Here is a 22,558-nt window from a genome sequence, read left to right on the forward strand (position 1 = left end):
ACATTTTCAAAAAAATCTTTAAAAAAAACCAAATAAATAAAATCACTATATCTGAAGCAGCAAATGCCCTACCTGGGTGCAAGGGATGTGCGGTGAGAAGTGTGCAGGTGAGAGAACGTGCCCCCCCTCCTCTGAGCACCTAGGGTCGGGGATCTTGCCAGTTGCCGATTGTGAGATATCCACAACATATTGGCCATATCAGCTCAAAAATATCTGCCACCATACAAGGCAAAAATTCTTCACCTAACCCTCACATCTGGGTTCTAGGCCTTGAAATTCTGATTAGGTCAATGCCAGGCTAATCCCCCTTTATCGACATCGGTAGTATAGGGTCCACGGGTTTTCCATTTGTGTCCACTAAGGTGGGCCTGGCCACGTCCTACCAAAGCTTTTCAGCGTCATGGGCTCCTTTGACTCTCCTGCAAAATTCCTTTTCCTTGGCTTCTGAGATCCAAGGAACAGCTCCTTTTGCTCCAACTTGCATGCCAATTCCTCCTGACCCCCTTTACTGTTCTCATGATAGCCCATATATCACATCGTTTTTAGTAATTGCTTAATTGTCTATTTTCTCCCATAGAGTGCAAGCTCTGTGAAGGTAGGAGGTGGCATTTATCACTCACCACTCTATCTTCTGGGTCCACCAATAAATACTTATTGGATGAATGAACACAAGAACACCTAGGACCATTTCACCGAATGTCTGCAATGTGCCACACTTACATTATTTCTAATCTTTGTAACAAGCTAAGTGTCCCCTTCCCGTTGCCCACAGCTGGGACAGCCTCAGCTCCCTGCCTCACCTCACTTTCTCCAGCTAATTGTCCAAACCAGAAGTGGATCAAGGCAAGACCTGGCTGACAAGGACACAAGAGGAATTTGTTCCCCTGGTGGCTCCTCAACCACACCCCTAACTTCTGTTAAAATGCATACCCCTGGGTGCCTGGGTGGCTCAGACGGTTAAGCGTCTGCCTTCGGCTCAGGTCATGATCCCAGGGTCCTGGGATCGAGCCCCGCATCGGGCTCCCTGCTCGGTGGGGAGCCTGCTTCTCCCTCTGCCTCTCTCTCTGTCTCTTATGAATAAATAAATAAAATCTTAATAAAATAAAATAAAATAAAATGCATACCCCTGTGAGAGGGGAGGGGCCCCTAAGCTGGAATCCATTCTTTAACAGTTATATTTCTCTCGGGTAGTGCAGATGGCAAGAATACCCTAGTTTTCTTGTAGCTTTACAGTGACAGCACCTTTGCGTCATTTTCTCATTTTATTCTCCCCCCAAACAACAATGCTATCCTACTGTATAGCAGGCGAGGGAGGTCCAGGAAGGTGAATGAAGAGTTTGAGTCAAATCAACCAGGTATTAAATAGTGACTCCACTATCTTGATGTCAGGTCCAGGGAAGTTTGCCTCTTGCCCTCTTGCATGCCTGTTCATTGTCCCAGTGTGGGGACAGATCAGGTGAATGAAAGTGGTGAGCAACGGGCTTCCTGGCAGCCACCACCCGTTTCCTCCTGATCAGATTCATACAAAGCTATCCCCTTACAAATGCTGGGGGTTTGGAGGGCTTTCACATCCATGCTGTGTTAGGTGAGTGGGAAGGGCAGGATATTTACCCCATTTTATGGATGAGGAAACTGAGGGCAGCAGTGGCTTCCGCAGTCTCAGCACTGATTGGTGATTCAGCCACTAGTGACTGGAATCAGGCTTCCTGATTTCAGTGCAGGGCTCTCTTTGACCTCCACAACCTCCAGCGTTGAGGATCAGTATGAGGTTGGCCCACCAGAATCCATGCAGCGAGCGGTTATGAAGGACGGAGGCCGAGCCTCGTATTCAACAATCAGTCCAGGATATTCCTGACACCGCTGAAAGGGTGGAATTGCCATTCTCTGTCTCCGCCGGCTTTTCCACACCAAGGTTGTTCTCAAAGTTCATTCTTGAGATGGTCGCGGAGCGAGAAGAGTCCCTGGACAACGGCTAAAAAGTCCCTCTTGAATCAGTAGATGCCGTCTTAGCCCACAGAAAAAGATCTGAAAATGTATTTGATATCTGGTTGCTGCAGCTGGTGATGAACCCAGCCCCAGGTCCGACAGGGTGGGCCGCGCTTTCCCGGTACCCCAGCCCCCTACAGGTTTCTGCGGGTCTGGTGCAGGACAGCCCCGGAGACAGTCTCAAAACCAGCAAACGGGGAGGGGAAGTGCGCAGGCGCACAGTTGACTGCACCCGCCCCCTCGGAGCTGTACTTGGTTACTTAGGAAACAGCCAATCAGCGATCCGGATGGGGACCAATGGGAAGCGCGGATGAGCCGACCCGGCTAATTTGAACGCGCGGCGCGGGGCCCAGGTTGGCGCGGGTGGGGAGGAGGGTGTGGGGCGCGCTTTCGGGTGGTCTGGGGCTCCGGACTGCGGCGGAGGGACCCGGCTGCGAGCGGCGACAGCAGCGGCGGGGAACCGACGAAGGGTAAGCTCTGGCCCACGGCGGAGTCTGCCCCGCGGGCTCCAGCGCTCAGGTGGATCCCGCCGCCCAGGGCGGAAGCAGCTTTTGTGCCAGACGCAAAGGTGCAGCGTGGAGACCGAGCCGGTTCTGGGTGGTTCCCTCTGAACAGGATGGGGGGCGGTGCGGGGAGCAGGGCTCTTCCTTCCACATCTGCATGGAGATCGGGATCCCTCTGCTCATTTGTACCGGACCTGGACTGAGTCCACACAACCGCACGGGGTCCGGCCCTCTGTGCACCCGCTCTGTGGAAGGTCCTCCTCCTCACTAGAACTGGAGACCTGGGACCCCTGCACATCTGTGTGGAGTAGCTAAGACCCTCTCCGCACATCCATACGGAAGAACTGATTGCAGAGCTGTGCCAGCGGCCGAAACTTAGTTATTGGGGCACTCAGTAAATATTTGATTGAATAAAGGAAGGAATGGAAAGACTATCCTTATGACAGAAAACCATGCCTTGTGCTACTGCTCCTAGGATGCCTCTCCTCTTAGCTTTGGCACTTTGGGCCCTTTAAGATAGAACAGAACAACAGAATACATGTGTAGGAAATTTTTAAAAAGGAGTTCGAAGAAACTAATGAAATAGAATTTTACTATGTAATAGAATTAACTTAACCAAAAGCTGTGTCTTGGAAAAGACTAGTAAAAGAAGCCAAACCTCTGGCAATATTGATTATGATATAAGGAAAAGAAACAGAATGATCTTAGGAATGACAATAGGGGCATAACTTAAGTTACTTGGAGATTAAAGAGAAAGAGGGACTTCAGTGGAACACCCTTTTGACAATGCTTTTGGACAATTTTCTAGGAAAAAAAAAACAACAGGAAACTGACTCAAGAAGTTATGGAAATTTTGAACACACCTAGGACCATTGAGGAATTGAATTCATTTAAAATCTCCCCATTAAACAAAACAAAAAACCACACATGAAACTCCACCAGAAGTTTATAAGCAATTGGAAGAACTTATCCTAATCTTACACAAACTCTCCCTTAAAAAAAGAGAAAACATTTCCAGTCTATTTTGTGATACCAATAATCAGACAAAGAAAGTTACCAGCCAGTCTTCCTTTATAAATGTAGTTGTGAAAATCTCAAATAAAATATTAGCAATCAGAAGCTAGCAATATATAGATAAAAAAGTATATCATGACCTTTTATCTCAGGAATATGAAAATGGCTTAAGATTAGAAAATCTAATACAATTTACAGATTAAAGGAGAAAACATATCCCATTAGGCGCAGAAATAGAATTCAATAAAATTCAGTACCCATCCATGAATTTTTAAAAATTTGGTAAACTAGGGGCACCTGGGTGGCTCAGTTGGTTGAATGTCTGGCTCTTGATTTCAGCTCAGGTCATGATCTCAGGGTCATGAGATCGATCCCCACCTCAGGCTCCAAGTGGAGTCTGCTTGAGATTCTTTCCCTCTGGCCCTGCTCACTCATGCTCTCTCTCTCTCTCTCAAAATAAATAAATAAAATCTTTAAGGGGTGCCTGGGTGGCACAGTTGGTTAAGCGTCTGCCTTCAGCTCAGGTCATGATCGCAGGGTCCTGGAATGGAGCTCTGTGTCGGGCCCCCTGCTCAGCAAGGAGCCACTTCTCCCTCTCCCTCTGCCGCTCCCCCTGCTTGTGCTCACTCACGCTTTCTCTCAAATAAATAAATAAATAAATAAATAAAATCTTTAAAAATTTTTTTTTGGTAAACTAGAAACAGAGGTAAATTTCCTTAAACCAACAGAAAGTGAAATAACAGGAGCATCCCCTATGCAATTAGGAAAAAGATAAGATTGTTTACTATTGTTGCCGCCATTCAAGGTTGTACTGGAGGTCCTAGCTAGAACCATAAGACAGGAGAAAGAAATACAAATAAAGTTAGAAAGAAATAAACAAAATTATCATCAGTTACAGCCTTATGATTGTCTATTTAAAAAGCAAAAGAATACAGCTCCTTCCTCAGAACGACACCCGTAGAAAGAACCAGTGGTCTTTGGATAGTGCCCTCTGGGTGCTAAAGTAAGGGGAGGTAGGAATTGCAAAAGCCAGGCTACAGGGCAGAATAGCCTAGGATGACTGATGAGTAATGTCTCTGGTGACAGTCAGAACAAGGTCAGGCTCTGGCCTTGCTACTTACCATCCCTGTGACAAGTTCCTTCCTGAGCCTCAGTTTCCCTTGTACAGTAGGATTGTAACAATTGTATCAGCAATTACAGAATGAGATTGTTGTAGAAGTTAAATGACACCATTTGTAAAGCAGTTAGCATAGTGCCTGATGCATAGTTATGTGCTCAATAAATGGTAGCTATAATAGTAATTATTTTTAAACTTTTGGATTCAGACCCTGCTCTTCTCTGGCTTTTATTCATTCCTAGGACAAACACCATACAGCATCTACTGTGTGCTGGATCTGGTGCCTAGTTATCTGGGGTGCACAGACTACATCAGAAGGGGGTCCTGCTCTCTTGAAGCTTGAGGACAAGAAACACACACATGTGAGAGATGTGAGGGAGTGAGGAAGGGGGCTGCAGCAACCGCTATGAAAACAGAACATCCACCTTCACCTTCCCAGCTCCCAATGTCTGCAGGCAGATAGATCCCAAGTCCTCAGAAATTCTCCAGGGGCTTCTAGGGAGGTGGGGCTTGTTCAGCCTGTCCCTAAGAGAGTGGGCAGAGGAGCCTACCCCGAAAACAACTGAATCTCGGCTTCCCAGCCCCAGCTCAGCAGCGAACTAGCCTCTGGGTTTTAATGAGCTGCCCTGGGTTAGAAACAGGACGTGACTGTGGCTGGCTCAGACCCTGAAGATCTTATTAAAGAATCATCTCCCTTGTACTTTGGGCTGAAATGCTCTTTCCAACCGGGGATCAAAGCAAACTTGACAAACGTTCTCTCATTAATCTCCCCATCCCCCTGGGGTGGGAGCAGATCGGTAGCTGTTCTCTCTGGCTCTCAAAGCGGGGAAGGTGAGGTGACATTGACGTGGTGTGGCTGGTGGAAAGAGCTCCTCACTGGTCAGATGCAGAGCCGACACCAGGACCCAGGCGTCCCAGCTGCAGCCCTGCCAAGTGTCACCCTACCCACCCCCCCCACCCTGTGCCCCCAGCGCAGTCTCAGGAAGAAGGAAAACATCTCATTAGGCAAACAGTCTGCCTCACTGGCCCTCAGGAGGCGGAGAGGAGAGGACTGTAAAGGTTATGCGCACTCCGTTGCCAGTGCCCTTTTTAATTTCCTGCTTAGAATGTTAGGCTGCTCTGTGGCTCCTCCTCAGCTCAAACCCTCCCCATGGGGAGCTTGGCACTGCCATTAAGCCAGACAGCGTAGACCTAGATGGTGGGGCCAGGCACCACCCTCCGCCCTCACTTCTCTGGGTACAAGAGTGGGGCTCCCTGGGGGCAGGAATGCAAAGATGGGAGACAGGAACTCTCTCCGGGTGTTGAAAATTAGGTACAGTCCATATATCTGAAAGTGTTTGCAGAATACGTAATGCCAGTTACATAAAAGGGATTATAATTATTATACAAACATATGGGAATATTACAACAATGTGATCATGAGGACGTAATATATAATATCATTATAAGGCAGAGTAGAGCAGGTTCTGCAGTCAGACTGCCTGGGTTGGAACCAAGCTCCATCACTTACTAGCCCTGGGATCTTGGGAAAGTTGCTTACCCCTCTCTGTCTCAATTTTCTCGTTGAAAAATGAGTCTTATAATAGTATCTGTCTTGTGGGATTGCGATGGAGCTGAAAAGGAGATGGTACGCATTAGGTGCTTAAAACAGCCCCTGCCATAGAGAGCACTTAGCTCTTCTGTTTATTATGGCAATCCGATGGCTGGGACAGGGAAAGAAATACGCAATGTAACAAGATGATTATTGGTTGATATCTTTCCCTTATTCTGCTTGAGGAAGAAATTAAGACGTGTGGGGGTAGGGGACAAGAGTTTCAAATCAGCTCAATTCTGCCTCATTCTCAAAGGAAAACATGAGTTACTTACTGGAGTATTAGGGAGAAATCTCACTTTTCTTTGCTGAATGACCTGGGTCCTATCAGTGGGATCTAATCTTTCCCGGGAAAACATTCATCTATTCATATCCCTCAGAAACAGCCCCTGTTCCTTAGCGCTGTTAATATATCCCAAGAGTTGGGCTGAACTTTTCCAGGATAGCCATGACTCCTGCATTCCAGAAATTCCATCTCTACCCTTGGTAGGCTGGCTTGAAAGAGAAATGAAAAAAGCAGGGAGAGAGGTGTGAGGGGAATACAAGAGGGAATAGATAAATGTTTGGAAATATTACCAGGTCAACATTAGGAAATCTGTCTATGTCACCCCCTATATTAACAGATTAAAGGATGGAGCACCTGGCTGGCTCAGTCGGTGGAGCATGGGACTCTTGATCTCAGGGTCGAGAGTTTGAGCCCCACATTGGGTATAGAGCCTACAAAAAACAAAAAGAAAAACAACCCCCCCCCCAAAAAAACAGATTAAAGGAGAAGCACTGTTATCATCTCAGCCCGTGCGAAAAAAGCATTTGATAAAATTTAATGCCCATTCCTAATGGGCAGTGGAGGGTAGGGAACTAAATAAAGAAGAGCTAAAAATAGAAAGTAACTGTCATTATTTGCAAACTACATCATCATTTAATTGAAAAACCTAAGCGAATCAATGACAATCTATTAGATCAGTTATGTGGCCAGATACAAGATCTGCATCCAGAAAGCAGTTGCTTTCCTATATTCTGGCAAATAAAAAAATGAATTAGAAAATGTAATTTTACTTATTTTTTAAAGATTTTATTTTTTTTAAGATTTATTTATTTTATTTTGAGAGAGAGCATGTGTGTGTGTGTGTGAGAGAGAGCAGGGGGAGGGGCAGAGGGAGAGGAGAATCCCAAGCAGACATGCTGCTAAGCAGGGAGCCTGACACAGGGCTCAACCCTGAGATCACAGCCTGAGCCAAAGTCAAGAGTCAGACACTCAACCAACTGAGCCACCCAGGCGCCCCATTAAAGATTTAAATTTTAAGTAATCTCTACAGCCAGTGTGGGGCTCGAACCCACAGCCCTGAGATTAAGGGTCGCACGTTCCACTGACTGAGCCAGCCAGGCTCCCCTGAAAATGCAATTTTAACAAAGGGCCTATTCACAATATAATAAAGACTAGACAATAACCAGTAATAAACCTACCAAGAAATAGACAAAACTCATGTGAGGAAAGCTATGAAATTTTACTGAGGATTATAAAGTGAATAATGAAAAGAGATACAATGTTCCTAGATAAAAAGGCTTGATATTGTAAAGATGTCAGTTGTCCTCATATTAATTTATAAATTCAAAATAATCCTAATTAAAATCTTAAGCAGGTTTTTTTCACAGAATTCTGTAAGCTGATTCCAAAATCATATGCAAAACCAGATGCCCAAGAACAGTCAAGAAAAAGAACAAGGTGATGTGTAATAGAACTACAGCAAGTTCCTGCAAAAGGAACATATCAGTAGAGAAGAATGGAGCGCCCAGAAATAAATTCATGTTCATATGAGAATTTAGTTTTGTTAAATGTGCCATTTGAAACGGGTAGAGAAAGAATGCATTTTAATAAAAGATAAAATCGATGGGGTTCCTGGGTGGCTCAGTCGGTTAAGCGGCTGCCTTCAGCTCAGGTCATGATCCCAGGGTCCTGGGATCAAGCCCCACATCAGGCTCCCTGCTCAGTGGGGAGCCTGCTTCACCCTCTCCCTCTGCCTGCTGCTCTGCCTACTTGTGCTCTCGATCTCTCTGTCAAATAAATAAAATCTTAAAAAAAATAAATTAAATAAATGATATAATTGCTTATCATTTGGAAAGAAAAGATATTTAGAAACCTCATTCATAAAAAAATGAATGCCATCAGGATAAAGACCTAAATGTAAGAAAGAAAAAGTGTCAGACAGAAATATAAGAAAATTACCTTGGGGGGGTGCCTGGGTGGCTCAGTCGTTAAGCGTCTGCCTTCCGCTCAGGTCATGATCCCAGGGTCCTGGGATCAAGCCCCGCATTGGGCTCCCTGCTCCGCGGGAAGCCTGCTTCTCCCTCTCCCACTCCTGCTGCTTGTGTTCCCTCTCTCGGTGTATCTCTCTCTGTCAAATAAATAAAATCTTTAAAAAAAAAAAAAAGAAAATTACCTTGGGGAAGGAATGTCTTCTTAAATATGACATAAGAACCATAAAAGAGAAGGTTGACACATTTAGCCATTTAAAAATGGAAAACTTCAGTATGGCCAGGGTAGGATTTTTTCCCAAGAATGCATGGTTGGTTTGATGCCAAAAATAATATCAAAAAGTTTACCACATCAACAAAATAAAGGAGAAAAAAAAAAACCCACATAAACATGTCAGGAGATGCTGAAAGCTCATTAAATAAAATTCTAGACATTCCTGATAACAAGTCTAAGTTAAATAAGAGTGGAGGACATTCCTATGATGATAATTAACTATTTGTTCAAAATTAATTTCTAATTAGTGAAGCACTAACGCCAGTTCCTTTAAGATCAAGAGCAAGACAGGATGCCCGTTATCATTATTCAACATTGTTTTGGAAGTTCTAGGGAGTGCAATACATAAGAAATAAAACAGTTGGTATAACCATGGAGAAGAAAAGGTAAAAAAAGAAGGGTTTTTTTTTTCTTCCTGATATATAATTGTGTACTCAGAAAACCCAATAAGCTTTAATAAAAAAACAATTGGAATTAATCAGGAAGTTTAAGGGTGGTGGGTCGAAGGCAAATGTATAATTATCAATTGTGTTTCTCCATACTAGCAATCAGTATGGAAATGGGGAAAGGTGCTCTGTTCATAAGAGCAATTAAACTACTTGGAAATTATATTAAAAAGACAATTACAGAACCTATCTAAAGAGATGAAAAACTATAAAATCTTAGGAGGCGCCTGGGTGGCTCCGTCCTTAAGCATCTGCCTTTGGCTCAGGTCATGATTCCAGGTCCTGGGATCGAGCCCCACATCGGGCTCCCTGCTCGGCGGGAAGCCTGCTTCTCTCTCTCCCACTCCCCCTGCTTGTGTTCCCTCTCTCGCTGTCTCTCTCTGTCAAATAAATGAATAAAATCTTAAAAAAAAAAACTATAAAATCTTAGGGACATAAGAAATATCTAAATAAATAAAAGGCGAATAGACATGTTCTAGCATGAAGTCTTCTTTATTTTTTTCTTTCTTTTTTTTTTTTTTAAGATTTTATTCATTTATTTGACAGAGAGAGACACAGCGAGAGAGGGAACACAAGCAGGGGGAGTGGGGGAGGGAGAAGCAGGCTTCCCGTGGAGCAGGGAGCCCAACGCGGGGTTCCATCCCAGGATCCTGGGATCATGACCTGAGCCGAAGGCAGACACTTAACGATTGAGCCACCCAGGCGCCCCAAAGAATGATTTATTTTGGCGGGGAGGGGCAGAGGGAAAGGGAAAGAGAATCCCAAGCAGACTCCCCACTGAGTGTGGAGCCTGACATGGGGCTCAGTCCCATGACCCTAAAATCATGACCCGAGCCAACATCAAGAGTCGGCTGCCTAACCAACTGAGGCACCTAGGCGCCCTGCGTGAAAAGTTTTAATATAAAATAAATATGTAAACAATACTATTCTGCTTGTAATTCCAATAGGGTGGGAGGGGGTGGTGTTCTGGGTTGGGGATAGAATTGATAACATTTTCTTAAAGGCAAGTAGAACAATAAAGGCCTGAAAATAGTTAAGAAAATTATGAGAAAGAGGGGCACCTGGGTGGCTCAGTCATTAAGCGTCTGCCTTCGGCTCAGGTCGTGATCCCAGGGTCCTGGGATTGAGCCCCGCATCGGGCTCCCTGCTCTGCGGGAAGCCTGCTTCTCCCTCTCCCTTTCCCCCTGCTTGTGCTCCCTCTCTCGCTTTGTCTCTCTCTGTCAAATAAATAAATAAAATCTTAAAAAAAGAAAAAATTATGAGAAAGAAAGACTAACGGTGGTGGTTGGGAGGGGAGGCAGTTCTTGTCTCGCTGGATAAGAAGCATACTGTCAAGGACTGGAACAGAAAGAGTGTGGCACAGGAGTAGACAGATCAGTGGAACATAATAGCCCAGCCATTCGCCTCTGGAAAAATTCAAGTCATCTGGATATGACAAAGGTGGCATTTCGAGTGAGAAAGAGATTTATTAATAATATTCTTATTCTCTTGAGGCATCACATGGAGATCGGCTGTTGGGGAGGGAGTGGGAGAAGGTTCTTGAACGCTAGGTAGGCTGAGGGCGCACCTCGTCAGGGCTGGGGTCAGATCGGTCCTCCTCTCTGTTGTGTGTCCCCCAGGTGTCGCCATGGTGACGCTGGTGGAGGACAGCAAGGTGCGGGTGGTGGTGCGGGTCCGGCCCCCCACCCCGCGGGAGCTGGAGAGTCAGCGGCGGCCTGTGGTTCAGGTGGTGGATGAGCGGGTGCTGGTGTTTGACCCTGAGGAGCCCGACAGGGGCTTCCTTGGCCTGAAGTGGGGAAGCACCCATGATGGCCCCAAGAAGAAGGGCAGAGACCTGACGTTTGCCTTTGACCGGGTCTTTGGTGAGGCGGCCACCCAACGGGACGTGTTCCAGCACACCACCCACAGCGTTCTGGACAGCTTCCTCCAGGGCTACAACTGCTCAGGTGAGAGCCGGGGCAGGGAGGAGGCAAAGCCCCGCTGGGAGCGGCCCTGCCTCCCTGCTTCCCTCTGAGGGCTTCATGCGTCACGTCACCGTGCCCTCCTCCCCCTCAGCTGGGCACCTGCTGACGAGGGTGCTGGCCCTTTTCGTTCTCCCGCGTATGACACACCCTCCTGGGCTCTAGAAGCGGATCACACAGATGTGGTTCCTGTCCTCCTGGTGCTTGTATTCTAGAGGGGGGAGAAGATACTAATCACAAATCACCCCCACAAATGTGTGACTGTAAACTGAGGTCAGTGATATGAGGGACAGAACGGCAGGCCTTCGTCAGAGGAAGCTGCCTAGCCTGGAGAAGGCTCCCCCTGGGGAGGGAGAAGCTCCCTCAGGCCCCCGGAATCCACAGGTCCACGGGGAGCCAGGCCAGAGGCACGGGGCACTGCAAAGCTGCAGTGTGAACGCGGCGGGATGCGAGTGGGTAGGAGCCGTGGAACTGCACACAGGAAGGCAAAGGAAGGGGCTTGGGGAGAAGGGGGGGCTGGGCTGGGTGGCACAGGGGGACCCCTAGGGAAGGCGAATCCGGCCCTGCCGCCACCCTCCCCCGACTCTGTCCTCCACAGTGTTTGCCTATGGGGCCACGGGGGCTGGGAAGACACACACCATGCTGGGAAGAGAGGGGGACCCCGGCATCATGTACCTGACGACCATGGAACTCTACAGGCGGCTTGAGGCCCACCAGGAGGAGAAGCGGTTCGAGGTGCTCATCAGCTACCAGGAGGTAGGGCTGGTCCCTCCCAGGCGTGGGCGGCCCCACTCCTCATTCTCAGCACCCCTGAAGATGCGGGGAGGAGAGGAGAGCGGGCAGAGAGGGTGGGAGGAAGTAGGCGGACGGGCCCGCTGAGAGCCCAGGGGCCCAGATGAGGCTCTGAGAGAGCCTGCGTTGGGACCAAGCCTGCCTGTCCTGCTCTCACCGCATACCATTGTCCCGCAGAGGGCCGCCCCTGGCACGGCGTCCTGCCATGCTTCCCTGTCTGCACCTCAGCCCTCGCCCGGCCTCTTGCCTCCTTTCTCCTCAGGTGTACAATGAGCAGATCCACGACCTCCTGGAGCCCAAGGGGCCCCTTGCCATCCGGGAGGACCCCGACAAGGGTGTGGTGGTGCAAGGACTCTCCTTCCACCAGGTGAGAGATTGGGCCCGGGTGGCAGGAGCAGCGTTGGTTCCCAGGGTTCTCTCACCAGGCAGTTTGGGGGTGCCCTGGATCCAGGGGTGGTTCTGAAGAGCAGCTCTTCCGGTTGGGGGAAAAGCCCTGGCTGGGGAGACCACAGCGCCCTGCCTGGGCATCTCGTCTGCAGCCCACCTCAGCTGAGCAGCTGCTGGAGCTGCTGACCAGGGGGAACCGCAACCGCACGCAGCACCCGACCGACGCCAACGCAACCTCGTCCCGCTCCCACGCCATCTTCCAGGTGAGAGCAGTCGCAGGTCGGAGCCTGAAGCTGGGGCTCCTGATGCCCGGCACCCCCTCACCCCTGCTGTCTGCCCCCCAGATCTTCGTGAAGCAGCAGGACCGGGTTCCAGGCCTGACTCAGGCCCTTCGAGTGGCCAAGATGAGCCTGATTGACCTGGCCGGTTCGGAGCGGGCCTCCAGCACCCATGCAAAGGGGGAGCGGCTGCGGGAGGGTGCCAACATCAACCGTTCCCTGCTGGCCCTCATCAATGTCCTCAATGCCTTGGCCGACGCGAAGGTAAAACTGCACAGACCCAGGGGCCTGTCCAGGACAGCAACTGAGTGCCCGAAGCCTGCGCTCCTTCCCTCCAGCCCTGGGCCAACGGCTGCCAGGTCTCAGCCTGGATCTGTCTGGTCCAGCCACCTCCCCCCATGCCCTCTTGCTGTCGCCCCAGGGCCGCAAGACTCACGTGCCCTACCGGGACAGCAAGCTGACCCGTCTGCTCAAGGACTCCATTGGGGGCAACTGCCACACGGTCATGATCGCTACCGTCAGCCCCTCCAGTCTGACCTACGAGGACACCTACAACACCCTCAAGTATGCCGACCGCGCCAAGGAGATCAAGCTCGCGGTGTGTGCCGGCCAGAAATGGCCAACCTGGTGTGGGGGATAGGAGAAGGAAGGGACAGGACCCACACGGCGTCCTCCGATACCTGGAGCAAGCATTCCCCCAAGGCAGAGGGAAGAAGTTCCCTAGCCTCCGTCATCAGGGAAATTCTTTATGATAGAAGCGACGCAGTCCCCATCCTTGGGAAGACTCCAGCTCGGGGGGGAGAGGCAGGACAGTCTCCAGACTTGACAAAAAGAGTAAGATATCATAGCAGTGGGCTGCCTGGGACAGAATCGTCTCAAGAGGGTGACAACAGAAGGGGGTGGCCAAGCGCTGGCTGGTGAGAGTTGCCCTGGTCTAGGGAGGGTGTAGTGGTCAGGGAGTCAGGGGTCTTGGGTTCAAAAGCATCCTTCTGCCTCTTGCTGTGGTGTCAGGCAAGCCACTCACTGCCCTTCCCCAGTCTGTTCCCCCTCGGGAGGGTGAGTCTAGGGAATGTGAGGGAAGCGCCCCGCACAGTGCCTGGCCATTGGAAGTGGTTGCCAAAAGCCGCTGTGAATGAACCCACGAAACTCTCCCCTGTGCCGCCATCTCAGCTTAAGAGCAACGTGATCAGCCTGGACTGTCACATCAGCCAGTATGCCACCATCTGTCAGCAGCTGCAGGCTGAGGTGAGGAGCCCGCCTGGAGAGCTTGACCGGGAGGCGGGGCACCCGGCTCAGGGACAGGAGAGCCGGAGACGAGCCGTGGGGCGCGGCCAGGGCTCTGCACCCACCTGGGGCTCTGAGGGGCTGCGTTGCTTTGATTGCAGGTGGCCGCCCTGAGGGAGAAGCTCCAAGTATATGAGGCGAAAGCCGGGGCCCCACCGCAGGACCTCCTGAAATCCCCCAAATCGGGCCCTTCCCAGCAACTGTGAGTCCCGCAGCCATTCTTGCCCCTTCAGCTCAGCAGGGAAAGCCCCCCTTCCCCAGCTCTGTGCTGCCACCCAGGGTCCGGGCTTCCCAGCCCGTGTCCAGCACACTGATTGTCACTCTCGGTGACACTAGGTGACAAGACACTGATTGTCACTGCTAGTTGCTCTCATGTGACACAGTGCATTCTAGACAGTAACATCAAAATAGAAAAAAATCCTCCATGTCAGATGAGGACGTGACACCCCCAGCCCATGTAAGCAGCATATACTACTTAAAGGAAGGTGTAGTTAAGGGGGAGGCATCATTGTTTCCTAAACCAGGAAATCACCAACTCCTCCCACCCTCTGCTACTGCCCCCTTGTTACCCAAGCTGGGCCCTATACCACCTCGTGCCACAGAGACCCTGCCCCTCCCTGCTTTCCCACCTCTCAACCCCCCCTCCTGTTCCCCCTAGGCTTCCCAGCTGCCCCTCACCATCCCGCCTTTCCAGCCAGCCCTGCACCCCAGAGCTCCACTCAGGGTCTGCTGTCCTTCAAGAGGAGAGCCTGGGGCTAGAGACCCAGGTAGGGAGGGTCGTGGAAGGGAACTCTCCAGACCAGGAGCTGCCCCAAGAAGATAAGGACAAAGGCCCAGTGGAGGAGGAGGTAGGACTTGAAGGTGGTAGAATGTTGGAGGCAGTGGCCCTCCCCAACTCGTAGACTCCCTTCAGTTCTGGGTTCCCTACCTGGATGTCTTGCATCTTAGTCATTAGGGGGCTTTCAGATCCTGTGCAGGAAGGGGAACTCCTCTGTGTCTGCAGTGAGGGGCAAACCTGTTACCAGAAGGAAAGCGGGGAGGAGGGTGGGGCCTGGGAAAGAGATTCTCAACTAGGACCCAGTCAGTCCAAGAGCCATCATTCCCACTCTTGGAGGAGGAAAAGATTTTAAGATCTGCTTATGTAGGGGAGGGTGGTCATCCTGGGCCCTCTAACTGTGACTTCCTTCCTCCTTAGGTTCCAATCCAGGTACCAGAGCAGATCCTCAGACACTCACTGCCAAGGTCCCCTGGCCTGAGGCTGCAGCCCAAGCCAGATGTGGGCTGCCTCTCACCACAGAACTTGGACAGGGACCATTCTAAGCAGTAGGTGTCTTCTTCTCTGGGGTTCAAGGTGGGAGGTGATGGGTTCCATCCTCCTGGGGTAGGAGCTGGTGTTAAGTACATCTAAAAAGCTCTGGTTCTGCCCTAGTTAAGAGCTGCGTCTTCTTTTCCTCAACATCGTCCCTTATCTGCTTTCAATCAACTGGAGATTATCACCTACTCTGTCTACTTACTGTCCTTTCTATTCTTCCACACAACTGGCAAGCAAAACACCCAATTCCATCCCAAATTTGGCTCGCAAGCCCCGAGTTAGCACGGGGCTGCCCAGGCTAGCGCTTTGCCTCCCGGTCTGGGGGCTGAGCTGCCTGTCCTCTGCAGGGAGGAACCAAGCAGCCAAGAGAAGTCGGGTGGCAGGCTGAGGAAGGGACCGCCCTCCCAAGCCAGGTATTTATCATGTGTCTTCACCAACAGATTATGGCCATTTCTTCTCAGAAGTAAATACAGACCACCACCCAAAGCCAAAGAGAAATGGATTCTGGATCCTTCTTTCTGTGCTTAATAGAGAGGTGCTGCTAGTATGTTTTCTCTTGGCCCCTAGAACATAAATCCCCTGCCACTTAGCTTTGCTGCTGCCGGGCCCACTCTTGCCTCCCCAGCACGCTTCACACGAGGCAGTATATTTAAAGCTTCCGGACAGAAGGGCCTGTTTAATTTTATTTCTTGTTGGGGAGTGTCTGTTCCCGACTCAGCAAAAATGTTGCAGCCTGAATAATCAGCAGCTCATTATCTGTCTCCTGCTGCTGACTCCCCGGGGCCCTGGAGTGGCAGGGATGCACTGGCGGGATGTCCCCTTGGCCCCAGGGCTCCCACCGATGAGTCAGGGTCTCTGTGCCCTGGTGTCCCCCCCATTGTGAGGACAGAGGACACCAGGGTTCTCGTTCCCTCTTTGCCTCTGGTTTTGTGGTCCCTGACAAGGTGCTTCAGTCTTAGCTATGATTTGGGGATTATAGTCTTCATTCTCCCTACTTCTTAGAGCTAATAATAGATACTAATAAAATGTGACAGAAGACCCCATGTATCAGAGGCTGCAGAACATGCTAGATCATCTCCATACTTGGAGACACCCTAACAATCAGATAATGGAAAATCATTTCTCTTTGGCTTTAGACTTCAGAATCTTTAGACCACTGGGGCACTGAGTGGATCTTGGATTTTCCAGTTCAGTGGATTTTTCAGAATTTTTTTAGCTACAAAGTCCTTTCTTCAAATGGAATCTTATGCTGAAGTTTAATATGTAGAACAGATAAAGCAGAGCAACTCCATTTTCAATGTCCTCTGATGGGTTTCTTGAAACCTAATTTGGAAACCCCTGGTATAGACCCGCTCCCTGTTCGCCGGATTGGGTCCTGAGGCGTTCGCCCAGGGCCACACGGCCAGAGGGACAGGGCGAGGCCTGGGTCACCCGACATCCAGGCCAGTGCCTTTCTCCCTAGACACCTACTTCTCTCAGTGGTCTAATCTTCTTATAATGTGTGGCTCAGGCAGACATCGAATGAGTTTCTGCTATGTCCTTTTTAATTTATATCCTGCCTTCTTTCAGAGAGGCCTGGAGGCTGCTTTATAAAATAAGTTTGGATTCCCTGAGCACACACTGAAGGCAGAGGAGGGGGCTCCGGGATGTCCAGGCAGGTAGCGCTACCTGAGGATAAATTATTGACCATGAATAATCCCCACCAAGATAATTGTGTTCATTTTTTTAATCATAGGTGTGCCTCACAGGAAGGAAATTTGCTTTATTAGAATCTAAATTTATACCATCAATAATCGCATTACCCTCATAATTCCCTTTAAATAGCCCCTCGGTGCATGTGAAGTGTGCCTTGATTCACACGGGCTCTTTCGGGATCCCAACCGCTAAGTAGGGAGTGCAGACTGCGTGCAATTTTGAGGGGCCTCTCAGAACCAGGACCAACACAGCCTATCTCATTCCATCTCCTCTTGCCCTCGCAAGGTCGATGTTTTCATTTTACAGAAAATAGTTAATCTTACAGTGCTTCTTATGTGTCAGGTACTCTTTAAACACTGTATATATCAAATAACTCATTTCATCTTCCCACAACCCTAAGACGTGGGTGCATTGGTTTTCCCCATTTTAAGGATGTGGAGACTGAGGTTAAGGAGTGCTTCCAAGATCACACAGCGGGAAGTGTCGGAGCCTGGATTTGAGCCGGCAGGCTGACTTGAGCCTAGCTCTTCCCTGCTCCTACCTTTCGTTGCCCCTTGGGTCAACGAACTTACTCAAGATCACAGTGCCAGTGATTGGCAGCGCTGAGAGGAGACGCAGACCTTCTGGTCCGAGGCCATTTAGTGCCCTTTCTGTACTTCCCAGGTCCCTCTCTTTGTTGGGGGGCATATTTAGGGACGAAGCCCCCCCCCCCCACCTTACTTGTGGCCGTCTCTGCCGGCCTCGGGCTTCAGCAGGGGCCTGGCAGAGCAGGATACCGCAGTTGGGAAGGCGGAGGGAGGCCCGGCAGGAGGGAGCCGGGGGGCCCGCCCTTGCGTGCTCCTCACCGCACCTGGAGCGGTGGGGCTGGGTCTGAGGAGGGCCGGGCCCTTCCCTCTCCTCCAGGTTGGCCCTGACGGCGCTGTGCCTGGCACGGCGACAGCAGTCCCTGCTTCAAGCGGCCAAGCTGCTGACCCCCGACATGATCGCAGAGTTTGAGACCCTGCAGCAGCTGGTGCAGGAGGGAAAAGCTGAACCGGGAGCAAAGGCCTCAGGCGCACCTGGCCCGGCCAGGGAGGCACCTCCGGAGCCGTGTCCCGAGTCAGGTGAGTCTCGCCCCTGCTCTGTCTCTAGCAGTGCCCTCTCGAAGGCCCAGCTGGCACCCGGGGGCGGCTGGGGCCTCCGATGCTGGGTCGTGCTGTGGTACACAGGACTCGCGGCCCACCTATGGAGTTAGGGGCTCCTGCGTGTCTCCCGTGTCTCTCTCCCCAAATTCTCCAGATTCGCCTTCCTCCTGGCCAGTCCCTGATCTCCCCTCAGCACCCGCCTTCTCTGTGCCCCAGATTCTCCAGGCTATTCTGGCCCCGTGACCCGGACCATGGCAAGGCGACTGAGTGGCCTCATGCACACCCTGGGGGTCCTACCAGGGCCCGACCGCACCCCAGGCCAGGTATCCCGGCGGCCCACAGAGAAGAAGAGGAGGAGGAGACCAAGCCCCTCGGAGCCTGACAGCCCCCCAGCCCCGAAGCCGGGGACCAAGCGCCAGCGCCAGTCCTTCCTGCCCTGCCTGAGGAGGGGGTCCCTGCCTGAGGCTCAGCCTTCACTCGGGCCCACCCCCCCCAAAGGGGGAAAGGCCTCCTCCTCGTCCTGCCACTCCCCTCGCGTCTGCCCAGCCACAGTCATCAGAAGCCGGGTGCCCCTGGGCCCCTCTGCTGTGCAGAACTGCTCCACCCCTCTGGCCCTGCCTGCTCGGGACCTCAACACCACTTTTGATCTCTCGGAGGACGCCCCCTTGAAGCTGGGTTTCCACAAATGTGCTGGCTGGGAGAATGCCCCCCAGGAGCTGAACAGGCTGGATCAGCCCTTCATCCCCAGGTGGGTCTCCCAGCCTCCCTCCCAGCCCTCCAGGCAGGGGCTCCCTGGGGTCAGCGAGGGACAGAGCTGCTGCCAAGAGGAGTGGAAGCCGGCCTGACTCTCGGAGCCATGTTTGCTGTCTCCCTCCCTTCGGCCTGACTGGTGTCAGTCCCCAGGCCCGGGAGGGCTGCCCCACTCAGGGGCCCTGCCTTGTCTGTCCGTCTCCAAAGCCGCCAGCTCTGGGTGGTTTGTGACATGCCCACGAGTGGCTAACAGGACCTCCCCCCCACCTCAGGGAGGGTCAGCAGGAGCAGGAATAAGGAGGGGGCCTAGTCTTCTCTATTCCTCTGCATCACTCACACCCTCTGGCCCAGTCTTAGTTTCACGTCCCACTGAGAAATGCATATTTCTGCCATTTCCACCCCAGATTTTACCCTCCAGTCCAGCATCTGGAACTGGGAAGGGGAGCCTCGGAACTTTGTTCAGCATTTTTCGGTGAGAAGATGAAGCTCTCACCTTCGCCTTCCACCCACCTGCCGGGGTAGGGGAACAGTGACCAGCTCAGGACAGTCCAAGGCCAAGAACAATCAGCAGACTGACCTGTACTTGTGAGGCTGAGGGCAGCAGGCTGCCCACCGCACCCCCGGCCCCTCCTACGGCCTAAACCACCTCTCAGTAACAAGCTCACAGCCGGGCAGGTGGAAGGGTCAAATCGTTTGAACTCCAGTTCCCTGAACGTTCCAGAAACTGACATCTGGATGTTCTCCCAGAACAAGCCTGTCACTCAGCTGTCAGCCCAGGCCGAGTGAGGCAGGGAGAGGAATCCACCTCTAAGTAGGAAGAAACCTCAGAGGTCATCTTGTCCAACCTCCCCACCCGCCAAGCTGGGGGCTGGAGGGACGAGGTGCCCTTTTCTGGTTCCCTCCTGATCTGCCTCCTTTCGCCTTCCTCCCTCTCGCAGTGGACCTGAGTCCCTGTTCACCGTGAAAGGCCCCAAACCAACATCTTCCTTCCCTGGGACCTCAGCCCGCAAGAAGAGGCGAGCTGCCAGGTGAGGCTGGGGCGGTAGACCGGGAGAGACAGAGCTTTCACCAGCGTAGTGGGCACTGAGCTAGCTACAGGCCTCGGCTGTGTCTCTGGACCCCTCGGGGCAGGTAGCAGGGGTCTCATGAGCAGGGCCAGCATCGGGTTCCCGGACTGAAGGAGGTTCCTTTGGCCCTTGCTAGTACAGGATTATACCAGAGGGAACGGTATCTCCCTTCTTCAGTGAAAGGCTACAGGCTCCCTCTCCTTGAGGGGGACATTCGGTGTTCACTGGTTAAACTGGGGGACAGACCACCCACCCTTCACCTCTACTTCCCTCCCACAGCCCACTAAGCTCTCTCCCCACTGCTTCTCCTGCCCTCAGATCTGGCCTTGGTGCTTAGCCTCACCCTGCTCTCACGGCTTAGTTTCGGCTTAGTTTCGAGCTGTACCCCCTACCCCTTACCTGTATCCCCAGGCATGACTACTACTTCCTACCTTCCATCCTTCCTTCCCTCCCTCAGTTCCTCAGTCTCCCGCTCACTGGGAGTGGCCCGAGGTCGCAGCCGCATCGCGCGCCTCCCCAGCAGTACCTTGAAGAGACCAGCTGGGCCCCTCTTGATCCCAGGTGACTGGCACTGGGGACCGGGATGGTCGGGGCCCTGGTGGCAGATGAAGACAGGAAGTAGGAGGGGAGAGAGTGGGCCAAGACCCAGGTGAAAGGAGGGCCTGGGGTATTTCCCAGCATCGCAGGGACCCTGATGAGAGAGGTGGGGGAGGGGTGGGGGAGGGGAGCAGCGGGACAGAGCCTCACTGTCTTCCTCCCTGCCTGCCCCAGCCAACTGGCCTGCGGAGCCCCCTTCCAGTCCCCGCTGCCCTGGCAACCAGCAGGAACTGATGGGGATTGGGGGAGCCCTGTCATCTGGGAGCTGTGTCGCCAAGGTGTCCTGACCCGGCGGCCCCTCATGGTCCCCAGAACTGCCTGCACCAGGAGCCCTGGCTCGGAGCAGTTAATGCCAACACCCTCTTCTTTTATTAACATTCGTCGCCAGCCATTCATCCTGCTACCTGCCCTCTTTATCAACCTCTTGTTATACTCAGCTTCTCAGCATGTATGTATTCATCTCGAGTGGTAACATTTTAAAGGTGCAGCCATCGGGCGCCTGGGTGGCTCAGTCATTAAGCGGCTGCCTTCAGCTCAGGTCACGATCCCGGGGTCCTGGGATCAAGCCCCGCGTGTGGCTCCCTGCTCAGCGGGGAGCCTGCTTCTCCCTCTCCCTCTGCCTGCCGCTCCCCCTGCTTGTGCTCTCTCTCTCTGTGTCCAATAAAGAAAAGAAAGAAGAAAAAAAATAAAGGTGCAGCCATCATACCCCCCTTCCCCCAGTTCACAATGCTCTCCATGCAAGCAGGTGGCTTTGGGGGTCTTTGCTCCCCACCTCCCATCTGACAGGGGGCTCTGTGCACTCATGGCCTCTGTGCAGTGCGGAAGGGATGGGGATGTGGCGGGGGCTCCCAGCTCAACTCTCCCTGGTTGATGAGAGAGGGAGGCACCTTCAGCCTCATCCCTGCAGCCTGGAGCAGGGGCCCCAGCCCCAGGCCACCATCCTGGTGATGATGCAGATGATAGTAGTGTCTTGATTTCCAAATGAAGACAGCTTTATTGTTTTTGCCCTGTTGTGAGCAGGATGCATACTCTGTGTAAGAAGAAGTATAAAGAAGAAAGAGGGGCGCCTGGGTGGCTCAGACGGTTGGGCGTCTGCCTTCGGCTCGGGTCATGATCCCGGGGTCCTGGGATCGAGCCCCACGTCAGGCTCCCTGCTCGGCGGGGAGCCTGCTTCTCCCTCTCCCTCTGCCTGCCACTCCCCCTGCTTGTGCTCTCTCTCTCTCTAAAAAAAAAAAAAAAAAATTAAAAAAAAAAAAAAAAAAGAAGAAAGGGACATTCAGCTTTAATGCTCCCACCTGGATGTCAGCGCTGTTAATACTCGGGTTTCTGGGGCGCCTGGGTGGCTCAGTCGTTAAGCGTCTGCCTTCGGCTCAGGTCATGATCCCGGGGTCCTGGGATCGAGCCCCGCATCGGGCTCCTCGCTCCGCAGGAAGCCTGCTTCTCCCTCTCACACTCTCCTTGCTTGTGCTCCCTCTCTCGCTGTCTCTCTCTCTGTCAAATAAATAAATAAAAATCTTTAAAAAAAAAAAAAAATACTCGGGTTTCTATCCTCTGATCCTTTATTTCTGCATATATACATATATATGTACATGTAGATATAGATATATTTTTTTATTATAATGATTAATAAGCCATCTCCAACCTCAGTGTATGTGTCTTTCTGTGTACCTACGCGGGATAGCAACACCTCCCCACTCTTCCAGACTTCAAGAAACTTCTGAGTATAGAAAACGTCCCCCACTGCCTCCTCCCAGGGCCTTAGGCTGGGGCCTAAGGGGTGAGCCCTGCTCTTTACTCTGCGGCCCCATCTTCCTCTAAGGGCCTCTGTTCCTGAGCGGGTGAAGAAGCCATCACACTGACAGGCCTGCTCCATCCTTCTGCGGCCTTGGGCGTAGGTTGCTGTCAGAGACAGTGTCGAGGGGCCCTGGGTCTCAGGTGAGGCCCTAGGCTAAGCCCTGACCACTGGAACCTCGCGCAGTCTTCTTCCCCGCAGCTCCGGAAGCCCCACTCCCCACCCTGGTTCAGTTCGTGGCTTTCCTCTGCACCCGTTTGGATTGTGAGGGTTCAACCCAAGTTTACCTCTGTCTCTCTAGGAAAATGCGGCTGGCTGAATGAATTAGTAGTGTC

General features: G+C 51.9%; 1 protein-coding gene across 6 annotated transcripts; it reads left to right on the plus strand.

The window, feature by feature from the left end:
- The first annotated feature begins 2,352 nt into the window (after nt 1-2,352).
- On the plus strand, nt 2,353-21,122 carry KIF18B (kinesin family member 18B). 6 transcript variants are annotated; one of them, XM_081804842.1, is made up of 19 exons: nt 2,353-2,456; nt 7,865-7,934; nt 10,804-11,130; nt 11,744-11,901; nt 12,200-12,304; nt 12,477-12,587; nt 12,669-12,866; nt 13,024-13,200; nt 13,773-13,847; nt 13,988-14,088; nt 14,545-14,734; nt 15,082-15,209; nt 15,546-15,611; nt 17,797-17,996; nt 18,234-18,765; nt 19,172-19,285; nt 19,706-19,795; nt 20,292-20,395; nt 20,606-21,122. In XM_081804842.1, the coding sequence occupies exons 2-19, from the start codon at nt 7,892-7,894 to the stop codon at nt 20,716-20,718; spliced, it is 2,832 nt and encodes a 943-aa protein (XP_081660968.1). In that variant the 5' UTR covers nt 2,353-2,456; nt 7,865-7,891; the 3' UTR covers nt 20,719-21,122. The 6 variants fall into 6 exon arrangements, 5 of the variants coding, with proteins under 5 accessions (XP_081660968.1, XP_081660969.1, XP_081660970.1 ...); XM_081804843.1 differs by lacking the exon at nt 15,546-15,611; XR_014140457.1 differs by lacking the exon at nt 20,606-21,122 and having other exon boundaries at nt 2,354-2,456; nt 19,172-19,239.
- The last annotated feature ends 1,436 nt before the right edge of the window (nt 21,123-22,558 follow it).

The sequence above is a fragment of the Leptonychotes weddellii genome, chromosome 15, assembly GCF_054177405.1.
Source record: "Leptonychotes weddellii isolate Sample4059 chromosome 15, ASM5417740v2, whole genome shotgun sequence".
Lineage (NCBI taxonomy): Eukaryota > Metazoa > Chordata > Mammalia > Carnivora > Phocidae > Leptonychotes > Leptonychotes weddellii.